Genomic DNA, 27,396 nt, shown 5'->3' on the forward strand with positions numbered 1-27,396 from the left:
AGACACCTCTCCTGGCTTCTTCACGAACTCTCCGTCGCTTCATTGACATTCAGATTGGTTCCGTATAATGCTCGGTCCACCAAGCGGCTCGGGGCGTAGAAAGTCGCTCTCTTCACCAGCACCATTTACGCATATCTGGTCCTAAGGCTTCAATTCTGACGTGGTTGAGACACTCTTCCAGCCATCAGACATAGCACCTTCTCTCTCAGTCAGCGGTAAAAGCTTTTTCGAGACCGACACGTTCCTTGAGGCTGTGACAGTACCTCCGTTGGTCGACTTGGCTGAGAAGAACCGATTAAGAGCACTCATGAAGGATCAGGGCGGCAGAGCCCTGGCAGTGTGGATAGTAGGCTACGACAATGGTACTGATGCGCCGATGAGACGCAAGGGCTCGCTGAGCGGCCGTGAAAGCTATGTAGAGGCACTTCTCGATCTGATGGATGTGGATATCTACGGAACCTGTATGAATAATACCGCATGACCAGCTCATAACGACTCTCAGAGTATGTGATACCTTATTTTGTTTCATTTTTTGTGCCTTGAAAACCTTGAAAACATGGATGTACAAAGTAGTGTTTTATCTATACCCCTACACTAGAATCACTTACACTCAAAGAAATCATGGCCGACTACAAGCTTGTGTTTGCTTTGGAACGATACAATTGCCAGGACTATGTTATAAGCACTCTAGCAGATGCCTTGACTGTAGGTGCGGTTCCGATTGTGGACGGGCCCAAGGACTACAGTCGCTTTTTCCCGACAAAAAACCCACTTGTTCGACTGAACTCTTTCATCTCTCCGCAGCTCCTGGTCCGAGAACTGGACAGCTTGGACAAAAACGACGCCCTCTACCTCGAACGACTCCACTATAAAATCGTTACAACAACTAGAAAGACCAAGATTTCGCCTTCGTTCCGGGAGGCCTTTGGCAGAGTGAGGGAAACGAGAGCAGTAGACAAGAAGAGCGTTGTCGCGTGGGGTCCTAATCGATATAGTGCGTATTGCGGGATTTGTCGACTCGCACATGACCTTTCTTAAGGCATTGAAAACACACCAACCGTCTCAGGAAGCTGTGAAACGGAACCGCGATATCTATCTGCTCAGGTGAAAGCGTACGACGAATGCCTACAATAACAACAACAACAACAACATCCCTTCTCGACCCTAGAGACAAGACCAAATGAGAGCTTAATAAATGTGAAGGTCATGTTTGGTAAACTTGAGGCCGGCTTCGACCCACCTTCGACATCCGAGATGCTCCTTCTTCAGCAACAACAAGCCACGAATGGCAATGCGACGTCTCCGCCGTTCGAGATGTTCTATTTCCCGGTCTTGATCCTAGCCACGTCCATGGATGCGCGTAGGATGTGTTTTTGGCCTTCGCGATATTTGTTCTAAAGCAAGGTTCCTGGGGACGGTCGGGAGGCGCGGTTGTTGGAGAGGGTGATGTTACGCGAACTGGGCGAGAACCTGTTGTATGAGTAGCCTGGAAGCACATGTTTGTAAGTAAAATCGCGTCGTAGCGCGTAGGATACAGAGACCGTGCGCTCGTCCGTGGACAAAGACCACCCAACATTCGAAGGGAACCTGAAGGTTGTCAGGATTCATTTGTGTTTCTTCATGTTGCACACTGCTCGTGTCATGTAGATTGTCAAGCGCTCTGTTGCTCCTTGAATCTGTGGATAGATAATTTCACCTTTTCATCCTCATGGATGTATGCTCCCGCCATGTGATGGACATGATTTCCCCCCAAGGAAATATGACAGCCCATGGCGATATGTCCTTTATCTGCTTGGACATGGTCCTGGTCTGCAGAGAGAAGCGTTCCTTCAGAGCATGGTGTTTCCCCCCACCCCAACAGAGGACTTTGCTAGGCTTTATTTATTTCCGGCATATAATACGCTGCATGAGAAAGGAAACAGAAGGACGGATGCGCATGTGCGGGGCGCCACTACCGCAAAGAAGAGAGGGCATGGGCAACCTTGTTCCCTCTTCACCTTACTTTGTAGACAGCAAGTTCTTTTCTTCTCTATCCCCGCTCTTGCAACTTTGATCGCTCATCCGCCCACTCGTCGTCATTTCACACTTTCCATCACAGCCATCACAGTCATCACATCCAGCCAGCCAACCATCTATCCATCTATACATCGACTCAATCGACTCTCCTCGGTTCTCGATAAAAAAATACCATCTTTCAGAAGCGAGACGCCTTACTTACCACACCCATACCTTCAATCACTTGCTTATCTCACCCCACTTCCCTGTCCTCGCACGGCCTCAAGTCCATGGAACGCATCTCCTCAGGACCTATCAGACGGCCCAGCAGCATCTACAGCGGATCAGGTCACTTCCCAACCTCGCCTGTCGGCAGTGGTGCACCCGTCCCAGTCGTTTCCCACGACGACCAGTTCTCAAATAACCCAGAGGACTATGATGTGCGTCTTCCAATTGGTATGCCAAATACACCCACCCCCTACCCAGCAGCACAGCAGCTTTAACAACCCATCCTCCTCTATTAAACATCTGTATTCGCGTGTGTTTAATCAATTGGTCCCGTCTTCACGTCCGAGAATACTCACGCTGGACCAATATCTCATTTCATGCTTTAAGGATATGGCTCCTCGGCTGTTGTGTACGATGCCTACTACAAGCCTTTGAACAGGCGAGTCGCCATCAAAGTCATCGACCTGGATATGTTTGAACGAAACCAGATTGACGAGCTTCGGAGAGAGACCCAGGTCATGGCTCTATGCAAGCACCCCAATGTCTTGCGTGTCAATGGGGCGTTCGTGACCGAAAGCAAGCTGTACATCGTTACGCCATATCTTTCTGCGGGTAGGTCTAGGCCACGGCCAAACAGTATTTTTTTCCGGTCTTTTTGGGAGGAGCATGGGTGACCATTGGAGGTGTCAGACGAATCACTCCTGCATGAACGTTCAAGAACTAACGCGACGTATCTTCGTTTTGCCTTGCGTCTTTATTTTGATTTGCATGTTTTGTGCAGGATCATGTTTGGATATCATGAAGACTGCCTACCCAGATGGCTTTGATGAGATCTCGATCGCCACCATCCTGAAGCAAGCCTTACAGGGATTGGACTACCTTCACAAGAACGGGCACATTCACAGGCAAGTTGGGTCTCAGGCTGTCCCAACATGACATCATGCAAGGAGATGGACAGAGTGAGATATGGTTTAGCAACAATACCCTAACATCTCATCTTGGTATGCCGCTTTGCACACAGGGATGTGAAGGCCGGTAATCTTCTAATGGACGACGATGGATCGGTACTATTGGCGGACTTCGGTGTATCCTCGTCACTAATGGAGAACGGAGACAGGCGCGGCATGAGAAAGACATTTGTTGGTACGCCTTGCTGGATGGCACCAGAGGTCATGGAGCAGGCGGGATACGATTACAAGGCCGATATTTGGAGCTTTGGTATCACTGCGATCGAACTGGCCACCGGCCATGCACCTTTCGCCAAATACCCTCCAATCAAGGTACAAAAACTTGGTCTTATTTCTTGTTGTGCGTCGATATTGCCGTTTGTTTTGATATTTCTAACGTGTAGCTGCTTATGCATGTGACAACAGGTCTTGATGTTAACTCTCTCGAATGACCCGCCCACACTGGATCGCGAATCAACCAAGCACCGCTATTCCAAACTGCTCAAGGAGATGATCGACTCCTGCCTGCAGAAGGACCCTACCAGGAGGTAAGCATTCGCACTTGTCCATGTTTTTGTGTTACCAATGGACACTGAGTCTGAGCCCGCATGTGTGTTCGTTAGACCCTCGGCCGAAAAACTGTTGAACCATTCATTCTTCAAGCAAGCTAAGAAAAAATCGTACCTCGTGACGTCTCTGCTGGCAAATCTCCCACCTCTGGAACAGCGGCCTCCCAAGAGTAAGTTTACGCCGCCAAAAAAAAAAAAAATACTCAGGATGCCTTCTTTTCAAGGACGTCTTTATTAAAATCTCCGGCTTGTGCACTTTGCTCGACGTAGAAGCCCCGCCAAAGGCTGCGCTTCCACAAAAGGGCGTTTCCTGGGATTTCGACGGCGATGACGACACGGATGAACCTGTCCGTCGACCACGTACCGTAACGTTTGAAACGTCAAATCGGCCTGTTTCGACCGCTACGACGGACTCAATATCCTCATCAGGTGCGGGCGGCACCCCTGTCCTGGAATCGAGACCTCTGGAAGGGTATTCTGAGGATGGAATGTCGCCTCAGAGCGCCACAACCGTTTCAAGCCAAACTGGCGAAAAGCCTATACGGAAATCGCGCTTCGTTGTCGATGGTATGGCATCTCCTCCTCCGTCGTATAATGCAATGCCTACCAGTTCCATACAGTCGGATCACAACCTACACGGCCTCGGTGTATCTTCCAATGGTGCTGAACTAGCAGGTGCGCCCGAGATTAAGAGAGGGCGCTTTAGCGTCAAAGACACGCCAACCATTTCATCCCCTTCGCCTGCAAGCATGAAGGCTGCAGCCAGCGAGGCGCTCTTGTCGCCGTCGCGCAGCCTGTCGCCTTCGCCCATCGAAGGTACTCCGGATGGTGTGAACATTGGTGGGCCACTTGACATAGGATCAGGTAATACAATGAGGACGCGATCTGATTTTCATTTCCGGCATCCAGCTTGTGGCTCTATTCATTTATTGATGAGTTTACTTTGCGCAACCTCTAGAACGAAAATCAAGGTTTGAGGTCCATCATAGTCCTGCTCCTCCAACATCTGGTGCCTCGGGTTTAGTAAATGGGACCGGTCTGCATTCGCCTGTGTTGTCTGCTACAAACACAAGAGATTCGTCACAGACAAGGGTGTCTCGATTTAGCGTTGAACCTAGCCAGCCATCCCAAGACACTAGCGCAGTGCTTTCGACTGTTGGAACACCCAATCTCTCACAGGGCAAACGCAGTCGCTTCCAGGTGTCGAGTGTCGATGAGATATCAGCAGGCATGAATAATCTATAAGAATTGGCCATTAAATCTCTCAAAAAAATTCTCCAGAAGTGCTCATCATGTTAAGCATTCGTCCTGTTCTCGCTTTTGTGCAATTAGGTGTGGATGCAAGTGGATCGATCAACTCAACACCCGACACGTCGCCTTCAGGATCTCTATTGGCAGGACATAGCGATCTTATCGATGCACAGGGCGGCAATCCGGTCTATGCGCACCTGGAGACCCTCTATCGCCAGAACGAACAGCAGCGAGCCATTCTCGTAGAGCTATTTGCAGGATTTGGAATGAAACCCAGCCAACCTGCCAGCATGCCGTCTTCGGGTGACAAGAGCCAGCCTGTTCTTTCTGAGAGCTCAAGTGCCGGAGCAGCCGTGACGACAACTGGAGGATCAGTTCACCGTCAAGATACTGCGTATGGTATGGAGAAGCAGCTTCAACTGACTGTCCGTGAGAATGAGAGTCTGCGCAGAGAAAACGAGGCCCTGAAACGAGAACTTGATCGTCTGCGTCGAGGAGGTCTTTGAGGCATCTGGGGCATTTTTTAGAGTTGACCATTTGCCAACGAATCAATAAATAAAAAAAACACTGCAGCAGGATTGCAGATGTTTAAAGACTAGCAGCCACTACTTTTTGTATCAACATCTTCTTTTCCTTTTCATAACTAAACCGATGGTCGACCGAACGCAACTCTCTGTCCTCACGTTGAACTGCTGGTAAAACACTAAGACGATCGATTGCGAGAGATGGACCGCGTGAGGAGCAGCTCTGTCACTGACAGAACTTGCCTCAAACACAGGGGCCTTTACTTCCCATCAAAAGATCGCCGAGACAGAATGGCAGCTATCGGACGCCACCTTGTCGATGCCTCTCCTGGATACGACATCGTTGGGCTTCAAGAAGTATGGCTATACGAGGACTTTCTACTCATTCATGGCTTGGTCAAAAAGTCGCTACCGTTTGCGAGACATTGGACTAGTGGGTTGTTTGGGTCTGGATTGGTGATTCTCTCGAAGTATCCGATTGTGAGCACGTCGTTGAGACGATTCGTGCTTAATGGAGATCCGTTACCGAACCTTCACGGTGACTGGTTCGATGGCAAGTGCTGTGCGAGCACGGTGATCGCTCATCCGACAGCTGGAACGATTGAGGTCTTCAATACACATGTAAGGGCCGGACTTTACTATCAACTGGAACCGGGATGTATGAAAATACGCTTATGATGTTGACCATTATCATTGCGTCCTTTAAAACGGCCATATGCAAGATGCATGCGACGTATGACCCTCCTGGAACTTTGGATGTGTATCTCGGCTCCAGGTTGGCGCAGGCTTGGGACATGGCGGTGTTGCTTCGGACTGCAAAGGCTCTGGGTCGACATGTCATCGCAGTAAGTACAAAGGGGTGAGCACAAACACACATGAGCGGTAAATATCTGACTAATGGCAGCCCTTGTTCGAACAATGCCTCTTTACTTTATGACAACAAACAAAACAACTTCGTTAGCTCGGGGATTTCAATAGCCCTCCGGATAGCCTCGTTGTCCAGTTACTCACACGATACGGAGGTGTTTGTGATAGCTGGGAGTTACTGCACCCTCGTCCACAGAATGGTGGCCTGAAGGGCCTCACAGCCGAGGAAGGAGCTGCAGTCCTGGGGATCACTTGCGACACGCCTCTGAACAGCTGGACGAGCCATGATCCATGGATAAATCAGTTGACGGGGGATCCGATAGGCGAACGGCTGGACTACATCTTCTTCGATAACAGCGAGGAGATACAGTGCATGCGTGTCGATGTTGTTCTGCAGGATAGGATTGCCGGGATAGGGGGGCCTACGGCGCCGCTGAAGAACGTGAGCGACCATTTTGCTGTTCATGCGGTGTACTCTCTCAGTTTATGGAAGCCGCCTGTTCCTCAAACAGGAGAGCAACATCATGTGCGGCAGGGTTTGTCAGAGGAGACGACTGAGGTGTTGGAGCAGATTTTGGTGGCACTTGAGCAGCACCTGCTCAAGGCTCGTCACAAGCGCGCAAGGTTCGCGTTTGTTCTCACGCCATTGCTTGTGTTGGCAGTGCTTGGGTTGATCGCAGGATTTGTGTGGATGGACAACATGTGGGAAGGAAGGGAAGGTCGAGTGGTGTGGATGGCGTTTATGCTGGTTGGAGTGAGCATGCTATCGTCGGGTTGGGTGGTATGCATGTTCTATGGATGGTTCTATGGAGGAGAGGCGGTCTCTGGGTTTGTGAACACAATCCAGGAGGTTCGAGACGCGTTGGAGTAAACACAGACGTGTATAGGTTGAAGGATGCAGGAACAAGAAACACGCTGTTGTGAAAAAATTAATGGCTCAGGAACCAATGAGCTGGTCAGGAACGGCTCAGGAACGAATTTTAAGGTTATTCGGCGTAGGACTCTTTAGGCAAGAAGACAGAAACAAAGAAGTTGGACCAATATGCGAATTTAGGTTGCTAGCACAACGACAAACAATGAGAAACATGATGGGAAAGAACCAGCACGCGGGTTGATACTCGAGTGGACCGGACCGCAGACAGCAATGCATTCACAATCTCATTCTTAGAGAGCTTTGTTGTTGATCGAGAGAGGCGGGTGTTTTTTATTATTTTCACTATTTTACAGGCCCGATAGACTATTTACATGGTGGGCTTCAAGTGGAGGCTCTCGACGTTGTTGGGATCGCCGCGCTCGCCAATCAGGCGAGAGGTGATACCATGCTGGGGGTCATCGATCTTGTGATGATGATGGTCAAGGGCGTGTGCGCCAGGGGCATGGGTATGGGCGGCTCCGGCAGCCGAGGTCTCACCCTCGCGAGGGAAGGTGGTGGGGGCCAAGTTGACACTGGGCTGGGCAGTTCCGTAGGCCACATCGTGGTGCTGGTTGATAGACTCGGTGTGGGTGGTGGGTGCAGTGGAATCGTGATGGTCGTGATTGCCGGTGACCTTGTGGACCAAATGGGAGGCCTTGTCCTTGATGGTCTCCATGGCGGAGGGCTTGTGTTCGGTAGTGTTAGTCATTTTTGAGGGGTGGTGGGTTGGAGGTTTTGTGTTTGAGTGTGGGGGTTGTTGGAAGAATGAAGAGAAGAAAAGAGAGGAAGAGGCGAACCCTTTTATATATGTGGACCTGAAAAAAAGAGTTAAGTCGCTCATGACCAAGGACGATGTGAACCTATAGGATAGAAGTGTTCGGGATGACATCGCTTCTCGTGCAACTGAGACTAAGAAGCATCATCAATAGTTAAAAGGGTTCGCGTGATGTCACTGTGATAGGACGAAGAATCCATTTACGTCCGTCATGCATCTTTCGCCTGCTATTGTACATTCTTTTTTCTTCCTTAACATACACAACTCTTCATAAATATATTTTATCTCACTTCGCAGGGTCAATCTCCTTCCATACTCTCATTCCTCGAAATAAAGTACCATATTCCTCGCTCGTATAAACTAACCATGGGCATTGCAGGCCTGTGGCCCTTTCTAAGAAAGAAAGGGTATGAGCCCGTTCTTCGCCATCAGTCCTCCCACTTATCCAACCTCCCCCAGTTCCATTGATCGCAATTCGGCGATTCGGGCCGATATCTTTGGGTCTTTTATGCCACCGTTCGCTACGCCTATTCCTCGCACCCTATGGAAGATGCTCACCGCATTGTCGAGCGAGAGATACTGGAGCTTGGGACCCAGACGAATTTGGTCCTTTACCTGGACGGCCTTCCTTAGAAAGAAAAAGGATCCATTCAAGTGCACCGAGAGATCCTTTCGCAAGAAAGCTGTTGAGCGCGCCGACAAATGTCTGCGTGAGCTCGAGGTTCGCGTGGGTAAAAAGCTTCACGCGCGGAAACACCAGTTCATCGACATCAGAAAATTTTGAGCTCGGTCTTCTATTGGTCCCTAGACGCTCGACGCGCCTTTGCCATGTACATGCGCAAGAAACAGTGGACGATCGTCGAGTGCTCGACCGAGGCAGATCTCACGATAGGCCTTGAATGCAAGCCTGACGACATCATTGTATCAAGAGACAGCGACATGCCCATGTACAAGAGCGTCGAGACTATTTGGCGACCCATTCCAAAAGGAAAACCCCTTGTGTACGACGTTCCAAGCGTCTATGCGACTTTACTTGGTATCGTATCAAAAAACGACTACAGCCGCAACATCCTCTCTCTCGGGAGTGCAACCAACTACAAAATCATCAAAGAGTTGGATGGAGAAGGTAAACAGGTCAATCAGATCATCGTGTATATCAATGATCCAGGAAACGTATTATCAATTCTAACGTCTTGGCAGTTTATGGCTTGCAGACACTGCGACGATGACGAAGCATTATTTGGCACATAGTCAAGTCATGCGCAAGAATATTGTCCAGGAGATGCTTACCACTTCGCGGAAGGTTTTTATGGATCTTTTACAGACCCCTGTGCGGATTGGCTCACCCCCTTCGTCCTCAGCTCAAGCTGCCATGACCTATGACAGTCTTCGGAAGCAGTTCGGCTGTCTTTCTCAGCGGTGCTCCCAAATGGAGAAGGAGATGCAAGGCGGAGAGAAGGTATACACTGCCTTGATTTGTAAGAATCCCCACCTGCATGAAGGCATGCATAAAATTAACTCAAACTTATTGTGATCGCTATCAGCTTTAATAACTTTGACAGCGAGTCAACTAATACTAAGGCTCGGCGAGACAGGTCTTCGCAGACCTTCAACAGGTATCGTACGATTGATCACTCTGCTCCAGACCAGGCAGAGGCTGCGAGCGAGGTGAACCCTGTCCAGCCTCGTATCAAACCCCGCAATACCGACCGCGATATTCTGTCAAACAGCGCACTCAACTCAAGGAACATGAACCGCCTGAAGCAATGAAGCAGTACACATGAAATGCATGGAAGAAAACACCCGAGAATCCCTTGAATCCCGACGCTGGCTCTTTCAAGAAGAAGAGGGGAGCGAAGAAGCAGAAGAAAAATAAAGAAGATTATGCCAAAGCCAGTAAGCGCCTCCACAGGAAAGGCTGAGTTACGGGTGATCATGATGTAAAGGAGGAGGAAGAGGAGGAGGAGGAGGAGGAAGAGCAATGGGAGGACAAAGATGATGATGACCCAGGGCACCAGGACTCAGACCATCTATGCTTCCATACTGTGCTGCTCCAGCATCTCTACACAGATGACCCCATCATTACGACGAGTGTAGTTGGTAAGCACGTCCAGCAGTTTGTCGATCAGGCTGCGGATCTCGGGCTGCTGCAGAGAAGGAACAATAGAGCTGCAATCTTGGCTAGGTCTGTTGCCTTGTAGATATCCAGTGAAATAAATAAAAAAGGCAGAATAAAAAATTTGTGCTCTGTCGCTACATATATGCCAGTAGAGGGCAACTGTAAGAACGACAATACTAACATTGACGATCCGTCTATAATAGCTAAAAACTTTGAAGACGAAGGATCTCATATCAGATGGGACATGTACAAAGATCGACCAAGGCATTCCGGCGATCGAGAATTTCGTGCTTTCGAGCCAGTCCAGCAAGAGTTATCGTCAGACGGCTCCGCTAACAGGCACGAATCAGCCTTTCATGTCGTTCTCTGAGCGTGAGCTCGGTATCCTGATTAGACAAAATGCTGCGCTGAAGAAAAAACACCAGGAGCTAGTACTGGTGGACTATCAGCACAAGGACATCATTCCTGCCCAGTGTGACCTAACCGATTGGCTTGGGCAGAAAGCTCCTGGGCTCCTTATCACAGAGATGCTTTTGAACGTCGGCAGGCGTGAGCCACGTAAAGGACCGAGAGATTACAAGTATTCAACGTCCGTGATGGACCTGAGCATGATGCGAGAACACGATCAATCCATTCGGTAGGTCAACTTCGACTCTATGACTTACGAGGGACGCGGCTATGTTCACCGAGGTTCCATTCAAACAGGCAGTTTCCGCATCCGCCTTCATCTGTCGGCTTTCAAGTTAAACGATTGCAGTCAGTCAGATACAGACGACTCCCGCGGAATATCTTGTCCCTTTAAACCACATTCACAGCCAAGGAAGTGGATTATTACTTGACCGAGGTTCGAAATATAGTGAAGACCCAGCAGGATGTCATTGACCTTTGGGGATGTGCGCCAGATCAAACCAAGATCCTGGGTCTCGATCTCGGGCAAGCCTTTGTAGTCGGAGTCAGCGAGTTGCTACCAAAGATCGGCGATCCTGTTCGAGATCCGCAGGCTATGCTGCTCAACCTGTGGCACTTTCATGCACCGCGATATTATGGCAGAGCACAACATTTGCAACGTCATTCTCAGCCATTTACTCCATCAACAGCGATTGCTCTATCTGCAGCTAGTAGAGAAGGACGGGCACTACCCTTGGATGCAAGATGCAAAACCTGCGAGAACAAACACAGAAGCCAGGGACAGTAGCAGCAGCAGTGGCGCAGCGAGGCATGAGCAAGGACAGGGACTAGCTGGAGAACGCAAGTGAGCAGCCTCATCCTTGGAAGGGATGGAGGCCCCTGGCACCAAGCGACTATAGACTATGTACAGTGACGTATTTGAGTTGTTCCTTTCAGCAGGTTTCTCAGACGTGGACCTTAATTGCAGGACGCAGGGCTGAGTGATCCGTGCAATTTTAGAAAGAATAGTCCAGTCTGGTTCCGTATGCTGTAATGGCAACATGATCTTTCGCTACACGGTGTGTAAACAGACTCATGGAAGAGAACCGGATAACCGGTATGACAGACTTGTTCACATCCATCATTCAAACCGCGAAAAATAACAATGTGCTCCTTAACTTGTTCTCAGAAGGCTTGCCAGCGCGGGAGGATGCATCACTCTATCACGCGCAAAGAAAAAAATAATTTGCAAACGCATAGCAAACAGTAAAATGTATGCCTACTCGACGGAATGCTGTGCAGGATGCCGGGATGGACGACAGCATAGCCTGTCCGGCACGGAGAATCCGCCACAGTATCTAGGCTTAGTGATGGACACTAAGAAGCGGGTCCTAAAATGGGTTCAGGATGGGGATGGTATTGTGCGGGACATCTAGCCGCGACTGTACGTAGAAAACGCTAAGGTCATATTGACACACGGCGAACATTGGTTTGTTGAGGTAAGAGTAATAGACTACGTACTTTAATGATCCAAACTAGTCAAAAGTCTCATGTCACGGCTGTACTATACTACAAAAAACAAAGGAAGATTAGGAATATTCCATCCATCGCTGGAGCAGGCAGGCTTAACGTTAAAAGTCTTAGACGTCCATACACGTATGTGTACGTGAACGCGTTTGTCCGCAAGACGCACTACCATCTCAATTGGGGAAGGGCCTAGCCTGTTTTCGGCAAAAACTGTCAAGGGGATATTTCATAATGCCAAACCCATTTGCATCAAACTCAAAACTGGAGTCAATGGAGACTTCGGTGGGGGTCTTGCTGACAAGAAAAGCTCCAATGCAAGCCCCAAAGCGAGCGTCAAATGGCTTATCAAAATACCAGTATGGCTGTAGTGTAGTGCGGGTGAATGTCGCAGGAAATCACCGACTAATGGGCCTGTTTGTAAAGCACTTTATCCCGTTCCTCCGAGGATATCTTTTTGTCACATTTCCCGTGCTATACCAGGCAAATTCATTGCCAAAAATAAAACAGCGTGCCAGCACTTTTGTTGAAGCAGCAGGACCGAATGGGGTGTTTGCTCTTATAAGTAAACTCCACCTTCGTCTTTTTTACACCATTCACATCTCCATCATCTCTCCTTCTACTCCTTCTTCATTCCATCCAAAGAAGGAACGTTAATACGAAGGCCCTGTCTCTCTTTGTCTTTCTTTGCCGTTTCTTACCCCTCTGCCAAAAGTCGACCTATCACACATCCACTCGCTTGTTTATGTAAAATAAGGCACTTCCCCAAAAAGAGAATCACCGCACCCTTTATTCCTGCTGGACATCGTATTCCTTCACATATTTAGAATGAACTCCTCAGAACCAACACAGAACCGCCGCACAAGCACTGGCAGCGGGTCTGACCAGACCACCAACGCTGACTATGTCGCCAGCAAACCTACATCCCTCAGGAACCGCCATGAGGTCGACACCTCTCCCAGTTCACCTCTCACTACACATCCAGAGAAAAAAGTTACGCTTCGCTCAATGACTTCCCTCCGCTCGACCCTTCCCAAGACCGATGGTCCCATCATTGGTCAAGAACACTCCCATCGACAGCTGTCCCTCCTCCAGTGTCTCAAGGCCATTCTTTTCGCTAGCAAAATCAATGTCATGCTTATCTTCATCCCGATCGGTATTGTCGCCGCCAAATTGCACTGGCCCGACGTCGCTGTCTTTATTCTCAACTTCTTGGCCATCGTCCCCTTGGCAAAACGTGAGTTATAGCAATAATTCCCGGTATTGGCGATGAAGAACATTTTATATCTCTTTTTAGGGCAATGATGCTGCATTCCTCTCAACCTCTCACTCCTTTTGTTGATACGATTGTTATCAATGAGCTGTTTATGCCGACAAGGACGGCGGGCTTCGCTGCGATATGGCTCATAATGCACCATGATTTCTACCCTTCATCCAACAACAAACAACAATGGCTTCGTTGGTTGGTTTTCTTTGGAGGTTGTGCAACTGAGGCTGAAATCCTGCTTTAGAGTTACTCTGTTTGTGGGTTCAGAGCTCAAAATTGTTTTGAGCCAGTGAGCCTATATTCGACATCGGCTGAGGTGTTGGGGTCACAACAGCTGGACACCCATTGACCCACAACTCCTAAACTACATTTCTCTCTTGTCACGATTTGTTTATGCCCCGTGCCTCTATCTTCTCCGTGTAGAACATGTTCAACTAATCCTCCTCCTGTTCATCTATCACTGCTGACTAATAGTTCTTGGCTATGCGACCGAAGAAATCTCCCTCAGACTTGGAGAGGTACGTCTCGATGTTCGGCAAGCCAAAGGCATGCGCTCGAGGCACTCATACCTTGCTATTGCTCCCCTCTTCATTATTGCTCACCCCCTCGTTCTCCTTGCCAAATTTAGAACCTGGGTGCCCTGCTCAATGCCTCGTTTGGTAATGCCGTCGAACTTATTCTGTCCATCATCGCGCTGAAGGAGGGCAAGATTGCTGTTGTACAGGCCTCCGTCCTCGGCTCTGTTCTTTCCAACTTGTTGCTGGTAATGATCCTTATCCATGATGCTGCGTTGATGCCACGTTTATTTGGCGTGTTAGCACAAGATCTTTAACGCATACTATATTGTCTGAACTTGCTGTCTTTTTCCCTCTCAGGTCTTGGGATTCTGCTTCGTCTTTGGAGGTTACAAGTACAAGACCCAGACATTCAACCAGACCGCTGCTCAGACCTCGGCCTCGCTCCTCTCGTTGTCGTGCCTCTCACTCTTGATTCCTGCGGCTTTCCATGCCACAACCACCGAGATTGACCAGACTGTCAACATCCAGCATCTGTCCTACGGCACCTCGATCGTGCTCTTGGTCGTCTATGTGCTGTACCTGGTCTTCCAGCTCAAGACCCACACCCATCTTTACGCCACCGACAGCTCAGAGGAGGAAGAACCCATCCTCCCGCTCTGGCTGGGCATCGTCGTTTTGCTGATCATTACTGTCATTGTTGCTTTCTGTGCCGAGTTTTTGGTCGGTTCCATTGACGGTCTTTCGCACTCCTGGAATATCAGTCCTACCTTCATCGGTCTGATCCTTTTGCCCATCGTCGGTAACGCAGCCGAGCACGTCACTGCCGTATCCGTGGCGATGAAGGACAAGATGGACCTGGCCATCGGTGTCGCTATTGGCTCCTCCATGCAGATCGCCTTGTTCGTCACCCCATTGATGGTTATTATCGGCTGGATCATCCATCAACCCATGACCTTGTTCTTCAATACCTTCGAGACCTGCGTCCTCTTTGTGTCGGTCCTGATTGTCAACTACCTGATCCAGGATGGAGAGTCCAACTGGCTGGAGGGTGTCATGTTGCTGAGTACATATCTCATTGTCGCCATCGCCATTTATTTCTACCCGGCTTCTGCGGTCGAGAGCGGCGGTCAGTAAGCGGCATTCCGTTGTGGACAATTTTGAAGCGCTGCTTTCATGGGCGGATTTATCAGACGAGCTTTCACGTTTTGCAGGAACATTGAGGTCTTGGGTCTGCGAATAAGGGTTCTAGATGGTTTCCGTGACTTGAGGATGGAGACCCGCGCGCATTGAGTGCGATAGTGGGCCATATTTAACGACATTTAATATATTCGCATAAATAATTATCCCATATTATTGCTGTCTCATAAGAAATGCAATTTAATCTGGTGTAAATGACATTGAGGTTTGCAGAGGAAGGTAAGTGTCGGTCCCGGCAGTGTGGATTCGTAATCGCGGGGCTCGTGCGCAAAGGTTCTGAAAGGACGCAACCTGATTCGCTTTAGGTATTACTCCATTGATCGTCTGTCTTTTCTGAATAGAATGATTGGTTTTATTGATTTCTTGTTTCAATTAGCCCTTGAGGTCTACCTTCCATGTCAAGGTCAGTTTGGAGACCGTCTCAAAAGACGCGTTCTTGATGAGGACATGAGTAATGACTTCACTCAATTCCCGGTCCTTGATTGGAGCAACAATGGAGCTTGCGGTCAACAGTCCGCGGGAGACTTTGATATACTATCGGTTTATTTTTGTTGTGTTTTCAGATTATATTAGTATATCAGCGCTTTTGGTGGCGATCGATAAGAGATAACATATGAGCTCGTAAGAACTTGCGCAAGTAAATTACCTCTGCATTGATGTTTGTGAGAACGACCCGATCGTTCTTGCCGAGCAGAGTCAGGAGCGCCAGGCCCCCTACTGTCTCGCCAAATGTTACCAATGCCGCAGCATGGACACATCGAAATGGGTTGGAGACTGATTTTGTTTCCTACGAGTTTGTATGGTCAACAATGGGGCACGGCAAGTACAAAAAAGAACATAGTCGGTAACGTGCACAATAAAGGCTTCCTCCTTATCTTCCCTCTCTCATGGCTGCATGATACCAATGATACATCAATGTCCCAAAGATTTTCATCCCTTCTTTGTCAAAGCCCTGACCTCCCCCTCCAATGCTCAGCAGTTTATCACATTTTGTTTATTTGCATACCTTCATGACGCCACACGCTTTACCCTTGCGCAATTCCGTGATACGAAAGTTGGTTGACCTGGCGTAAGGATTTGACAAGCCGACGATGGTCGAAAAGATCCAAGCCCGCAGTCGCATTGGCAGTACATCGACTCCGTGGAGAACATCCCATACTTGTAAGGGATCCCGCAGAGAACTCAGTTTTTGTGTGATCACGTTGGTCAACATTGTTAGACCAATGAGGACCATGATGGTCGCCAGACCGAAGAGAGCAAGATTCATGGGGCTGATGGACAGTTTTGTGGGTAAGGTGCAAAGGATATGAGCGCAAAATTCAGTGATGGTCGATTTTTTTGAGTTAATGCAATAAATTAGAGAGCGGTGTTCAATGAAGCTAGAGGACGAAGAGGAAAAGACAGGTCGATAGTAGCGTGAGCATCTGAGCGTGGATTGAGAGGTTACTAAATAGTAACGTAGATGACAAAGAACGGCAAGGGTGTGCGTTCAGTTTAGGGATTCGTTTGAAGACTGGGCCGGCAAGCGGACACGCGATTAAGACAAACACGTTGCTGCAGCATTGTCCAACCGAATGTGCTTCAAACATAGCAAAAGAAAAAAGTAAGCTATGAGTAGGAAGGAAGTGAAAAGAGGAATATTCTCATTCATACCTGCAAGAGGTCGTTGAGGTGTGTTTGAAGAGATGAACAGAAAGTAATAGCAGAGAGTGTTGGGGGAATGAGAATGAACTGGTGTGAGATGATTGGCAAAATGAATGAGGAGTAAAACAGCGGAGGAAACAGCTTTTTTAAGGAAGCGTTCTTAGAGAAAGGCTACATGTGCTCGGTACCTGAGTTTCTACACGTGCCAGGGGTGTATCATCGGGAATAAAGTTGGTTTCAATGACCCGAATGTGGGTTGACCCGCAGGTGGACCGCGCTCTTGCTTCCCATTTGCGTCTCCGACCTGCTCTTCGGCCTTGGTTATGGTTTCTGCCTGAACGACCACAAGACCATCTTCTTAGAAAGCAGCTGTCTCTGAGAAGGCACAGACATGCCAATCATCCTAATAGTGGTGCGCAACAATATTTCCTCTTGCTGAGTCTTTTATTTGTCAGAGCAGCAGCTCTAGGATGTTGACAAACAAGTTATGACATAGGGATGCTGCGTTCTTTGTTGTGAATGATTCTGGAATGTGATGAATGCGTTAATGCGCCGCTGTGTGTAATAAAGTTCCTGTGAAAAATGTTTATGCTAGAGTAGATGGTTGTGTGCACATGCTTGGGTTTTGAAAATGAACGGATTTCGGAACTTCTCCAAATGGTCCTTTGAAAACAATTAAAGACCTAATGGCTGTCCTTGTGGTCGATGTGACTCCATTCGTCGTGAAAAAAACCGAGCCCTCCATCCTTGTTCATGGATGCGCCGCGCGTGATGCTCACTGTGAGAGAACGAGCGAGAAATAACAAAAGTCATCGGTTACTATCATTCTTACCCCATCTACAACAACAAGAAACGCCTCTGTACCTTCAACATCGATCACACTTTACAGTAAAAGTTAACACTGTATGCGAGCAACAACACGCTGCACAGTGCCGTAGGCCCTGCGCGATCGTAGTAGCGGACCTCACGCGGGGACATCATTGCCGAGTCGACACTGTCTCTAGCCTTTCGTGGTTCCACAACAGCATTTCCTTCCGCCTCTGCCGCAACCGCACCGCATGTACGATTATGCTTAGCTTGCTTCTTCGCAAGTTTCACTGCGAGTCGACGACTCAACGATCGATCTCGTCGATGAAAGATTGCAGCTGCATAGGCCAAGGAGCTCATCGCAACAACCAAGATGGATACCCCGATATAGAACCCGAGCGACCTCACGGGTCCAAAATTGCACAGGGTAAGCGCCATGGAACCCAGAAGGATTCCCAATTTGATCCAGTTGATGAACGTGCGCTCGTTTGAGAACAGTGCCATACGGTCATTATTTCCACGATTGCCTTTGCCCTGTCCCTTCGCCTTCTTTTTACCAAATTGTCTTGATTTTGGTCTTATGGAATACATCTTTCCATCCGAGTTCATTGAAATAGACTGATGCTGCTCTGGTGCCTCCTCCTGCCGTAGTTCTTCTGCTGGATTATGCAAAGTAGTGTTACTGTTGGTCCCAAAGAGAGTCGAGGAGCTGGAGTTCAGCGGCTTGGTGTTTTGAGCCGACAAGTCGACGCTACTGGCAGTGGATGAGCCCCCAATGGCACCTCGCGGCGTACTAGCGCCTTCTCCTGCTCCGCAATAATTGTCAAGTTCACTATGACAGTGAGCCATGTTGGAGGAAGGTGCCTCCGTAACGTTCTCCAGCAAAATTTCTTCCATCATCACAGAAATGTGCGGCTCGCGAACAGAGGAGTTGTGGGTGCACATTGCTAGAGATTGCCTTTGATCGCTGTACTCCAAGGAACCGGTAGTGGTTGCAGATCTAGGTCCACTGAGCCCTCGAGAGGGTTGGCAGTGATCCATATCAGACGGATACAGTGGCGACAAGCTAATGCATCGGCGATGTTGGATGCCAGGGAACCAAGACTCTGAACATGGCGTCTCGGGCGCTCCGACTACGGTTGAGGCATCTGAAGAGACTGAGTCTGGTTCCGATAAGTGCATGTCGCCCAGCGACACATCATGCTGGAGATTCGATGCCTCCAGCTCTCGTTGCTGCTGCTCCCTCGTCGCTGGAGGCTGATAGGTTGTGTATTGGGACGTCCTGTTGGCAGCAGTGTAGAAAGATTGTGAAGTAGGTGCTTTAACCATCGGAGGAGTAAATGGGGGAATAAGATATGATCACTAATCGTCTTGGTGTCGATCGGGTCTACGGCTCGTAGGTACTATGGTTGGCATCAATGTTGAAGTACAGTAAGGCCGTTTAAAGGTAGGGGGTGTTCGGACGGATATGTCTGTCAAGTTAGCAAATGAAAACGACAAAGACACGAAAATGGATCAAATTCACTGTGTTGTTGATGGCGATTGCCAGAGTTGCTACTGCCGTCAATTGGATCCCGCCATGCGACAAAAGGATTGCCTGTCCTAGAATCCATATAATGATCTCTATCGGCACTCGTCGTGTTGGTACTTGAAGCGTATGCTGTACCTTGCTGCCTTTCATGGATGAAGTTGGTATCTGACGGCTGAATGGCGCTGCTTCAGAGAGAGAGAAAAACCATGGCTGAAAACAGCAAAAGAAGAGTACGAAGAAAAGAAGGACCTGAAACTCATCTTAGCTTACACAGTATGTATTAGAGATAACACGCGGTGACAAGGTAAGGACCTGTCGTGTGAGTGGAGATTATTGCAGTGATGAATCCAGGAGAACAGATGACAAACGCGAGAGTTCTTTTTTTTTTTCTGGTCCATTGGCGAAGAAACTTCCGTCCGAAAGCCATGTCAAATTAACTCAGTGGAATTTAAAATAATGCGCTTCATGAGAGCAGGTCGTGACATGACGTAAAGGAACCAGGAGCGTGCATGAGCCCATAGTGTCTCCCAAAATCAGAGAAATTAGAATACTTCTGGTAGTAGAAAAGGAACGAAAAAGACACGCAGGCGTAGAGTTCATGTCTGTTATAAAGAATGCGGGAGTTCATACAGAAGTCAAAGTACGGATGTCAATTCAGGTACAGGACACAATATTGCGGACTCATTCTTGCTCCTTTTCTATTCTAAAATGGACCGCGTCGGTTCGTGCGGCGAATGTCAGTGTTCCTCAACGAGGCTGCGTTACATGCGGGTCGGAGCTAGCATAGATTCATTTCATTCAAATGCTAGCGTGGTTTCTAGACCAGGATCTAATTGTCAGCATAAATATAAGTTAAATATTTAAATACCATGGCTGTAAAGGCACTCGCGGCATGTTCCAAAGTCTCCGTTTTACTCATGCTTAACATGCCAGGAACCTGACCCCTATTTCTCCGTATGCCCAGCCAGGGCTCAGCGCCTCGGAGGTACATGTATACACGCGTGTATGTAGCCCTAGCGTCTGCCGTCGATAGATGGAGTTGCACACACAAAGAAAAAGTATTAGACTAACTAGTCGCGTAGACAAGTTTGAGAGCATTCATGTCTGCCCTATCTGAGAAAGCATTTCGACTTGAAAACTCCTCCTCCCCGTCGATCTTAGAAATGGGCAGAAGGATATACCATAAACATGATAGTGAATGCCGCAGATCTGCAACGTGCTTCTAAAAAAAAATCTGTCGCTCCTTCCTGCACAGGGAGCCGAAAAAACAACGACGGTTCAGATGTACAGATGAACAATTGTCCATTATTGTTGTCCAGTTAAAGAGATGTATCTATCTCTTTTAGAGGAGCAGATTGTAATTGAATTGAGCACCAGTTGTTTATTCTTAGCCCACAGCACGGTGCCCGCAGTGGATGAGTGAAAGTGATGCAAATAAACTGTAAATGGCCACAATAGCAGCCCCAATTACCTAATTCACCACTTGTCCTGTGTGGCAGTGGTAGATTAGTCAGGGTTACCGGACGGGCGAGAGCCAACTTTCGTCATGTTCACCCCAAAGTTTGTGCGCACATCGATCCACTTTATCGAGCCATTTCTTTTCTTCTTGTCCCCGGACAAAAATATCAGGCAGGATGTTTGAAAATCTATATCGCGGATCAGATTCTGCAATAGATTCGATAAACCACAGGGACCTTGACCAATTTGAGGCACATCTCAGAGGGTCATCCTCCAAAGGCAACAACATCGATGGTATTCAAGGTCAATGGATTGTGAGAAAATAAAGAAAGAAAATTAAATATGAATTAGCAATGAAATTGGTGTACAGCTATGCCTTTTTGCCATTTCATCCCGCAGATTATTCTGTAGAGAAAGAGAGAATGTTTACCATCCCCGACCGTAGAGCGTCGTACCATGTGGCAATCACACCCAATCTGTCCAAGGAGAGTGTCCGGTGTAGCCTGGGTTCCTGTGAAAAACGCTACAAGTACGCCGATTTGCGCGATGGTGCTCTTGTCTCATGCCCTATGCCTGTGTTTTCTTTGTGAGCCCCAGACTGGCCAACTTGTCAGTCAGGGTAAGGACCAGGCGAACCTTGTTCAGGCGCAAGCGGATCTGGTCACTTTCCCAATTCTCAGTGCTCTTTAGTAAGTCAATGTAGCAGACATCAGGATCTTATGAGCATGGACTATACAGTGTACATCAGGACGCATGGCATCATGGCACCATAAAGTATCCCCTGCTCTGGGCTATCAAGTCTGTTTCCTTCCTTTCTTATTCGTATCCTTTTCTACCTTCACCCTGCCTGCTTGTATCGCCTCAACCATTCCTCAGGGATAGGAGAGAGAAGGAGAGAGAAACACGGTTGCTGTAGTACATCCATCCATTTTAACGCTTTGTTCTCGCCATTGACACTGCACATCATCGTCGCCTCTCCTGCCCCTGTTTCTGCTGTTTTTACTGCTTTTACAGCTTAATTAAAAATAACCTCTCCATCTCCCTTTTTGGCATATTCATTTCGGCCGTTGAACACCTTCATTTCATCTCTCTCCTTCTCCTCTCCATTTTCTTGCATCTCCACCATTCCTATCTATTTCAACGCAGGATCCGATCGCCTGTCCGCACACCCTCTTTTTCTTTTTTCTTTTGAGTTCTTCTCGCTCTGGTATTTCTTTCTTGGACGACTTGTGGCATTGCCAATTTCTTCTGCAAGCTTTTTATTCCATATTGTGTCCCCACTCTCTACACAGTAAGCCGACAATGGCAGTCTCTCCTTCGTCACAATCGCTCAACCCCCCTCCTATTCCGCCAGGAAACAATACGGCACCACGCTCGACCATATCCGTTGTCTTTGTACAAGGAGGGTCGACATGTCTCTTGCGACCGAACACCGTCGTCAGAGGCCATGTCGAGCTGAAGTTGATCAAGCCCTGCTATGCTGCGGGCATTCGACTGCGATTGAGAGGTAATTTGCAATTCCATTCATTCGAATCTCATGGTGCGCATCTTATGCGATGTAACTTGGTGGCAACACTTTTTAGGAACGAAACAAGCGGCATTTCGCACTCTGATTTCAGGGACAAAGAGAGGGGAACAAAGCGGCAAAAGTGTTTTACTATAGGATTTCTAGTAGTTGCAGGCATATACCTCCTCAATTCATCAACATAGTGTCAAGGGTAGCTCATTGCTGGCGTCGTTGTTTATTTGAAGGCAATGTCCGTGGGTCCCACAACAGTAATATCATTATTTGTTATTTCATTTGTGGTGAGCAGATCGAGCATTGCCCTCTGTGTCCTGCGTGTCGAGTCATGAGCATGCGCCCGGTTACATTGCATCCCTCGTGCTTATGTTCTGTATTGATTGCTACACCATCCTCTGTGCCACGCCAATTGTACTTTGCCTCCATCCTCTCTCCCAAACATGGGTGCGTGCATTGACACGGCGAAGCTCACTCCATCCTTTGTTTTTCTATTCTCTTCTGCATGGGCTATACCCTGTTTACAACTTATCCAGCCGAGGAGAGTGCGATCGTCCTCGGCCAAGAGTCCAATGGCGACTCTATCCGGCAGAAGTATCACCAGACCGTTATCACTCTCTTTGACACCGAGGTCATGGTCTCTGGCTCCAATCAGAACGATAACGAGCTGTCGAACTGGCAAGAAATTCCTATCGGATCTCACATCTACCCTTTCGCTCTCAAGGTTCCCAACGTGAATTTCCCCCCTTGTATTCCTGTAAGTATTTCGTCCGACCAAGATGAGGCTGTGCACAAAGGTGCTAACTGCGGCTCTCTTGACCATCATTAACACAATTATCGCTGCTAATATAGAGCCTGGATGGATTTTCTATACGCTACGTATGGACAGCACATGTAGACGGACCCTTCGAGGCATCACTATCCTCAGAAGAGATCCTCTGTCAGTTTACACCCAATGTCCTGGCCCCCAAGCCCATGGAATGGACCTATCATGATGTTGTAGGTGCTGTCGTCTCGAAGAGCAGCACACATCAGCTTCACAAGCAACCTATGGGTATTGCGGTCGCCATCAAGATGCACCAGCAGATTTATGTCCCTGGTATGACAGCCCTGGCTTATGTTTGCTTCATCGGTGTATCGCCTCGTCAAAGGTTGCGAAGCATCATGTTAAACTAATTGCTGCGCCCATGTGTTTCTTTTCTGCTTATGGCATCCAGGCGATCCATTGTCTATGGCCACAACGCTAGTAAATAATGGTCAGAACAAGATTGTAGGGCTAGACGTCATTCTCCGCAGGACCATCAAAGGTACATTCGCAACATCTTACGCCAACCTCTGTAACCAGGCTCAAGTTGAGATCATGTCGAAAGCCGTGGACTGCAAAGTACGACCAGGCGAGTCAAATCAAGTCGACATCTTGACTACGATTCCACCAATGGAGGCCTATTCCATCCCCACATTCGAGTCCAACTTCCTTAAAGTGTACTATGAGCTCCTCTGTGTCATTCGAGTCAAACGATCTGTCTTTGCCGGCGGAGACACGAGTTACCAATGCGTGATCCCCATCCCCATTGCCACCCACAACATCGATAACCCCATGATCACAGGCCGCACCCCTCGTTGGACAAAGAGCAGAATGCAACCCTACTTCTTCGAGCCTACATGGGCGGATCCAGTGGGCGATCTCCATGCGCCTGTAACAAACGACAACGATACCATCAATAATACCTCTAGTGTTACAAGCCCTGGCGACACTCCTACGGGCATCCAATCACCCGCATCTGCGTCTACGGCCTCGCTTTTGGGTTCTCCCGGGGCAAGTTCAAGCGCGATGCATGAATTCTTGAACAGTGGTTCCGCCGAGCTGCATCGCGAACGCACCCTGAAGAAGAGTTTAACCAGGAGCAAGAGTTTGAAGGATATTCAGTCCGCCAGGTTGAACGGATCTTCCTGGAGAGCCGAGCGGGACCAGCTGCTGAGCCAGAGTCGTGAAGCAGGATCTGTCGAGAGCTCTGGCACTAGCAAGCGATCCCCGCCATTGGGACCTAAGAGTCGATCATCCAATGAGGACAAACAGGCGCCTTCTGGCCCGAGCCCAGCAATGGATAGCAATGGAAATGTAGCATACACGCCTCCACCACCGTCTACCTCTCGATCTCAAAGGAATGCGAGCAATAATCTGACGCCAGAGCAGCAGGCTGAACTGGCCAGAAAGGCGAGCCGACGCATCCTTCCTAACCAAGGAATGTATACCAACGAGGGGACCCTACCTCCAGATTACACTGTGAATAAAACCCAGAGCCAGGCTACCGGCAGCTACGCTAATGGCCACAACAACAATACCGAGGGCGAGAGTGGTCAACACCAAGTCAGCAACGGCAGCAGCAGCAACAATGCGTCATTCCCAGTCCCATCATCTAACGCCAATTCTAACGCCAATTCTAGTACCAATCCTATCAACAAAATCCCACCTCGTCGCAATGCGTCCCTCTCACAAAAGGCACACCAGCAACTTCAACAGCTTCAACAACAAAGTAGCGCTGGCAGCTATGGCAATGGCAATCTTGTCGCAGAGCCGGACAGCATTGAGTCTCATTCGCGAGGAGGCAGCTCTATGGGATATAGTACAAATGCTCATAACGACTCGAATCACCTAAGCAGAGGACGATCCAATAACGGCAGCTCGGACCAGGGGCAACATCGCTCTGGCCAAGAACAGCCATACTCATCTGCGGCACTTGAAAGGATCCCCTACCAGCACTCGCTGCCTGCCCACCAGCAACCCCCGGGCGTGGTGTCCCCAACGTTAACAGCCTCTCCCCCTTATGCATCCATGGCAGCCTCGGGAACGAATTGTCAGCTGGAAAGAAGTCCTAGTCGGAGAGATGGAGTTGTCGCAGGCGACATTTTGCCACCACCTCCACCCTTCAACAAGGCTGCGTCCTCCGGAACACTTACGGAAGAAGGAGGACGACACCACCGGCGCACCGGGAGTAATGCCAGCGCGAACGGAACAGCAAGCGCCAGTCTTACAAAGATCCCGCCATGGGAGCGTGTTGAAAGAATCCATCACCAGGACTGGTTCCGACCAGGACCCCACCAATCTGGAGCACTACAGACGTTCGACGTTGCAGGCCTCACGCTCTCTCAACAGCAAGCTGTTCCTATCCTTAAAAAGAGTTTGCAAAGGCCCATGGAAACAGTTCAGTCCATAGAGGTCGAGGAACATCTTCGATAGGCCAATCTATCTTTAATGCCATCCACTTTACCATAATTAGTTCTAATGTTTGCATTTTATTTTACGCTCAACTAATGACCATGACCATAAGAAAATAAAACGAGAAGAATGACTACAATCGATTGGTTCATGGATGGATGCTATGTACAGGTTACTGTATTTTGCTTCATGGCACCCTCGTGGAGGGTTCTCTCTGGTCTGCGACGGCTGGGAGATCCTGATCCATCCACTTCTGTTCCAGTTCCATTATTTGCTGCTCAAAGAACGCTTTAAAGAGTTGAAAGAAGATAATAGGGCGATGTTAATAACGGGGAGCGACCCATTGAACCGAAATCTGCTATAATTAACAAGCTCTAAGGGCTATCCTGCGTACCTTGTTCGCTTTCCTCTGTAGATGCCGGCTGCTCGTTCAAGGGCACCGTGATGGCTAATAGTAGTATGGGTGGAAAACGTGGAGCTGTCAGCGCTTTCCTGGTCACTTTGGCATCGCAAGTAGGCTTTAGTTCCATGAATGAACTTACAGTCATCCGGCAGATCTTCAGACTCCCATTCCGTCTCGATGTTGATGAGATCTGCATCGCGCCAGTGGACTTGACAGTATTGACTATCGCTCATGACTGAAGTGTTGAAGAACAAAAAAAAAAAAAAGAACCAAGCGGTCGTCGCTAAAAACTCAATTTGAGGAAAGCATCGTCGCCAACGCAGGGCACGAGCTCGCCACGTCCCCAAGGCACTCAACCGGGATACGACCATGGACATTCGAAGCCTTCAGCATGCGACTGAGTCTACCTTCCTGGGAGTCAGCCTTGATCCTCAGCCATCGCACTAGCTCCAGAAACACCTCCGGATCATTATTATTGTTCATTCCTCCTGATGCGGCGACGGCCACAATATGAAAGACATTTTCCTGATCAGCATTATGGTCATCGATACTAGCGCCATAGGAGACCAAGAGCCGGGCGATGGCGATGTGATTCTGTTGTACGGCTCGCATTAGCGGAGTGGCACCGAGCTCGGGGGTTTTGGCGTCGATGTCGGCGCCGGCGTTCAGGAGGAGCGTGCAGATCTCTTTGTTGCCTGCCCTGCTCGCATAGTGCTGTTGAAATTTAAGTGTGAATAACATCGGGTGATAATGATGCTGGTATAAAGAGGAAAAAAAAAAAAAAAAAAAAAAAAACATACCAGAGCTGTATATCCAGCGGTGTCAAGAGCATTGGCAGGGGAAACACCACGGCTGTTGCCTTTGGAGAGGATGGTTTGGACCCGAGTGAGATTGTTGCTAATGCATGCGGCGTGGATCGATCGACTGAATTCGATCTCGTCAAGGTTCTCGGCGATGGAGCTCGGACTGTGGTTGCAGATATGTCCCGGTTGGCCGTGGTCGGTGCATCCTTGCTGTGGTCGCGCCATAATTATGGGTACCGTGCCTGGAAGTGTGATAATACAAAAAGATTGTGTCCAGCTGTCGACCGGATCTCATACACACCTTGACGCCGTTCAATAAGTTATTCGCACAACTTTACTGTGTAGGTGAAAGGTTTAAAAAGTCATTTCTGAGAACAAGCGAAGGCATAAGCACAGCAATTCAAGTACTTAATCTAGCGGCGCACACCTTCTTCGTGCCGTGGGCTTTGCTCGACGACATGTCCCTGCTTCTATTCGGAACCTCTTGAATCAAATCGAAACGCGTATCGGCGTATCGTGCTCTCGCGCCCAAGCAGGCCATGTCAGTCTGAGTGTTGTTTTTGCGTCCAATTGAATGTTGAAAGTGCTGTTGAACTCGCTCGTCCTACATACTTTCCAGCGGTTCTTCTTGAATCCATGTCTAAATTCTCATTTAATGCGTGGAGAGCACTATCGGTTATTATCTCTTCTCGCGATGACATCTTCAGTTGGCGATATGAGGGGCCAAACATATCAAACGATTACAAGTCACATTTGGTGCATTTTTGCCAGCCCTCGCCGCTCACAACCGTCGCGTCGCCAATCTTCCTGACCCTCCACCTTGGAAGCACAATTGGGAACCAGACTCGTACCATATCCTCTACGCACGGATCCGAGAGTCCGTTCCGACTCGTCTTCCTGGATTGCGATGGCCGGCTGATCTATTCTGCTAAA

General features: G+C 48.7%; 13 protein-coding genes across 13 annotated transcripts; 9 read left to right on the forward strand and 4 right to left on the reverse strand.

The window, feature by feature from the left end:
• The first annotated feature begins 521 nt into the window (after positions 1-521).
• BC939DRAFT_294051 (uncharacterized protein) lies at positions 522-1,122 on the forward strand. Its single transcript, XM_051551319.1, has one exon. The coding sequence runs from the start codon at positions 622-624 to the stop codon at positions 1,036-1,038; it is 417 nt and encodes a 138-aa protein (XP_051408412.1). The 5' UTR covers positions 522-621; the 3' UTR covers positions 1,039-1,122.
• A 1,163-nt stretch (positions 1,123-2,285) lies between these two features.
• BC939DRAFT_401479 (kinase-like domain-containing protein) lies at positions 2,286-3,977 on the forward strand (the record flags this gene model as incomplete). The annotated part of the gene is made up of 6 exons (XM_051552610.1): positions 2,286-2,451; positions 2,611-2,835; positions 3,005-3,137; positions 3,245-3,503; positions 3,597-3,718; positions 3,794-3,977. 6 exons carry the CDS (start codon positions 2,286-2,288, stop codon positions 3,975-3,977), a joined length of 1,089 nt encoding a protein of 362 aa, XP_051408413.1.
• Positions 3,978-3,998: 21 nt separating this feature from the next.
• On the forward strand, positions 3,999-5,060 carry BC939DRAFT_294098 (uncharacterized protein). The gene is made up of 2 exons (XM_051551320.1): positions 3,999-4,603; positions 4,698-5,060. Exons 1-2 carry the CDS (start codon positions 4,228-4,230, stop codon positions 4,982-4,984), a joined length of 663 nt encoding a protein of 220 aa, XP_051408414.1. The 5' UTR covers positions 3,999-4,227; the 3' UTR covers positions 4,985-5,060.
• Positions 4,875-5,591, forward strand: BC939DRAFT_294126 (uncharacterized protein). Its single transcript, XM_051551321.1, has one exon. It carries the CDS (start codon positions 5,032-5,034, stop codon positions 5,494-5,496), a length of 465 nt encoding a protein of 154 aa, XP_051408415.1. The 5' UTR covers positions 4,875-5,031; the 3' UTR covers positions 5,497-5,591.
• Positions 5,592-5,631: 40 nt separating this feature from the next.
• Positions 5,632-6,443, forward strand: BC939DRAFT_463176 (Endonuclease/exonuclease/phosphatase). The gene is made up of 3 exons (XM_051557198.1): positions 5,632-5,685; positions 5,769-6,135; positions 6,237-6,443. Exons 1-3 carry the CDS (start codon positions 5,642-5,644, stop codon positions 6,375-6,377), a joined length of 552 nt encoding a protein of 183 aa, XP_051408416.1. The 5' UTR covers positions 5,632-5,641; the 3' UTR covers positions 6,378-6,443.
• A 1,032-nt stretch (positions 6,444-7,475) lies between these two features.
• Positions 7,476-8,176, reverse strand: BC939DRAFT_463179 (uncharacterized protein). The gene has a single exon (XM_051557199.1). The coding sequence runs from the start codon at positions 8,133-8,135 to the stop codon at positions 7,623-7,625; it is 513 nt and encodes a 170-aa protein (XP_051408417.1). The 5' UTR covers positions 8,136-8,176; the 3' UTR covers positions 7,476-7,622.
• A 302-nt stretch (positions 8,177-8,478) lies between these two features.
• BC939DRAFT_506596 (uncharacterized protein) lies at positions 8,479-11,444 on the forward strand (the record flags this gene model as incomplete). Its single annotated transcript, XM_051560802.1, has 6 exons — positions 8,479-8,800; positions 8,878-9,195; positions 9,284-9,528; positions 10,392-10,746; positions 11,004-11,173; positions 11,286-11,444. The coding sequence occupies 6 exons, from the start codon at positions 8,479-8,481 to the stop codon at positions 11,442-11,444; spliced, it is 1,569 nt and encodes a 522-aa protein (XP_051408418.1).
• A 1,098-nt stretch (positions 11,445-12,542) lies between these two features.
• Positions 12,543-15,235, forward strand: BC939DRAFT_463182 (Sodium/calcium exchanger protein-domain-containing protein). Its single transcript, XM_051557200.1, has 4 exons — positions 12,543-13,336; positions 13,841-13,884; positions 13,995-14,129; positions 14,242-15,235. The coding sequence occupies exons 1-4, from the start codon at positions 12,928-12,930 to the stop codon at positions 15,016-15,018; spliced, it is 1,365 nt and encodes a 454-aa protein (XP_051408419.1). The 5' UTR covers positions 12,543-12,927; the 3' UTR covers positions 15,019-15,235.
• Positions 15,236-15,328: 93 nt separating this feature from the next.
• BC939DRAFT_294313 (uncharacterized protein) lies at positions 15,329-16,847 on the reverse strand. Its single transcript, XM_051551323.1, has 4 exons — positions 16,735-16,847; positions 16,088-16,352; positions 15,728-15,868; positions 15,329-15,615 (listed from the first exon to the last, which is right to left on the reverse strand). The coding sequence occupies exons 2-4, from the start codon at positions 16,346-16,348 to the stop codon at positions 15,454-15,456; spliced, it is 564 nt and encodes a 187-aa protein (XP_051408420.1). The 5' UTR covers positions 16,349-16,352; positions 16,735-16,847; the 3' UTR covers positions 15,329-15,453.
• Positions 16,848-17,408: 561 nt separating this feature from the next.
• On the reverse strand, positions 17,409-18,861 carry BC939DRAFT_506599 (uncharacterized protein; the record flags this gene model as incomplete). The annotated part of the gene is made up of 2 exons (XM_051560803.1): positions 17,409-17,503; positions 17,613-18,861. 2 exons carry the CDS (start codon positions 18,859-18,861, stop codon positions 17,409-17,411), a joined length of 1,344 nt encoding a protein of 447 aa, XP_051408421.1.
• Positions 18,862-20,877: 2,016 nt separating this feature from the next.
• BC939DRAFT_294539 (uncharacterized protein) lies at positions 20,878-21,323 on the forward strand. Its single transcript, XM_051551324.1, has one exon. It carries the CDS (start codon positions 20,978-20,980, stop codon positions 21,209-21,211), a length of 234 nt encoding a protein of 77 aa, XP_051408422.1. The 5' UTR covers positions 20,878-20,977; the 3' UTR covers positions 21,212-21,323.
• A 1,468-nt stretch (positions 21,324-22,791) lies between these two features.
• BC939DRAFT_294593 (uncharacterized protein) lies at positions 22,792-25,542 on the forward strand. The gene is made up of 3 exons (XM_051551325.1): positions 22,792-22,797; positions 22,895-23,139; positions 23,258-25,542. Exons 2-3 carry the CDS (start codon positions 23,016-23,018, stop codon positions 25,276-25,278), a joined length of 2,145 nt encoding a protein of 714 aa, XP_051408423.1. The 5' UTR covers positions 22,792-22,797; positions 22,895-23,015; the 3' UTR covers positions 25,279-25,542.
• An 89-nt stretch (positions 25,543-25,631) lies between these two features.
• On the reverse strand, positions 25,632-26,688 carry BC939DRAFT_480414 (ankyrin repeat-containing domain protein; the record flags this gene model as incomplete). Its single annotated transcript, XM_051558940.1, has 4 exons — positions 25,632-25,705; positions 25,800-25,895; positions 26,068-26,374; positions 26,461-26,688. The coding sequence occupies 4 exons, from the start codon at positions 26,686-26,688 to the stop codon at positions 25,632-25,634; spliced, it is 705 nt and encodes a 234-aa protein (XP_051408424.1).
• Between the last annotated feature and the right edge of the window lie 708 nt (positions 26,689-27,396).

The sequence above is a fragment of the Gamsiella multidivaricata genome, assembly GCF_025024155.1.
Source record: "Gamsiella multidivaricata strain RSA 2152 chromosome Unknown BC939scaffold_75, whole genome shotgun sequence".
In the NCBI taxonomy this organism is placed as follows: Eukaryota; Fungi; Mortierellomycota; class Mortierellomycetes; order Mortierellales; family Mortierellaceae; genus Gamsiella; species Gamsiella multidivaricata.